Source organism: Cynoglossus semilaevis, chromosome 8, assembly GCF_000523025.1.
Source record: "Cynoglossus semilaevis isolate Cse_v1.0 chromosome 8, Cse_v1.0, whole genome shotgun sequence".
NCBI classification, from domain to species: Eukaryota; Metazoa; Chordata; class Actinopteri; order Pleuronectiformes; family Cynoglossidae; genus Cynoglossus; species Cynoglossus semilaevis.
The window spans coordinates 29,373,478-29,374,321 of record NC_024314.1 but is presented as its reverse complement, the minus strand read 5'-3'; the positions used below and the strand labels follow the sequence as shown (position 1 = coordinate 29,374,321).

Here is an 844-nt window from a genome sequence, read left to right as displayed (position 1 = left end):
CCCTCGTCTGGAGGGATGCGCCCCCTCCCTGCTGAGTCCCGGCCCCGCCCACGCGGCCGGCCCCGCCCACGCAGCCGGCCGCGGCGAGGCGGGCCTGAAGAGACGGGCCGTGTGTAACGTGATGATGGTGGTGGTTCCTGCCGTGGTCACTTACTCACCCATCCTGGTCAGCATTCCCCTAGAACTGTCCTTTGAGCGCAGCCCGGTGGTGGTGGCCTGCATGTGCGGCGTGTGGGAGACCGCCAACATCTTCCCCATGTTTGGGGTCTTCATCGGACCACTCTTCTATTTCTCTAAGGCAAAACAAATGTGCTGCCGTGACAGAAAGGTCAAAATGTGAGCGGGTACAGCTGCTGAAAACCAAAATAAGGCTGGGGGTCCCTCTGGAGGCCAGCTTTAAAAAAGTCATTTCTATCCTTGGCTTCTGTTATCACTGTATACGTGTTTTACTCGGTTGTACTTCATGTCTCTAATAAAAAGTACCATCCTTACATGTCTCACTGGTTTAACTCCCCCCCCCACCCCCCACAGTCTTAAACACACACACACTTTATGGTGGTTTAAGATTTATTTGGAAAAAACCTGAGACTCTGTCAGTAACAGTTAGCCAGAGCTGCATTAGCTTAGCATTAGCACAACGACACACCACAGACAGAAAATAAAAAAGAGTTCATTTCCTGGAGCAAAGACCCCGCCAAAATAAAAGCCTGGTTTATGTAGAGAACTAGGTTAAATGACTCATTCACTAGCTAACTAACATACCTGTGGTCATGTGATCAGAGCGGGGAAACAGGAAGTTTGGTCAAATGTTCGTACACGTTAGCGTCGACTTGTACAGAAGCAG

The 844-nt window shown here is 50.9% G+C and overlaps 1 protein-coding gene across 1 annotated transcript in view; it reads left to right on the top strand.

The window, feature by feature from the left end:
* LOC112486241 (P2Y purinoceptor 6-like) overlaps positions 1 to 340 on the top strand; it is a 2,344-nt gene extending 2,004 nt beyond the window's left edge. Inside the window, exon 5 of the mRNA XM_025057191.1 lies at positions 14 to 340. Within this exon, the coding sequence (XP_024912959.1) occupies positions 14 to 340 (327 nt within the window). The remainder of the gene's footprint in view (positions 1 to 13) is intronic.
* The last annotated feature ends 504 nt before the right edge of the window (positions 341 to 844 follow it).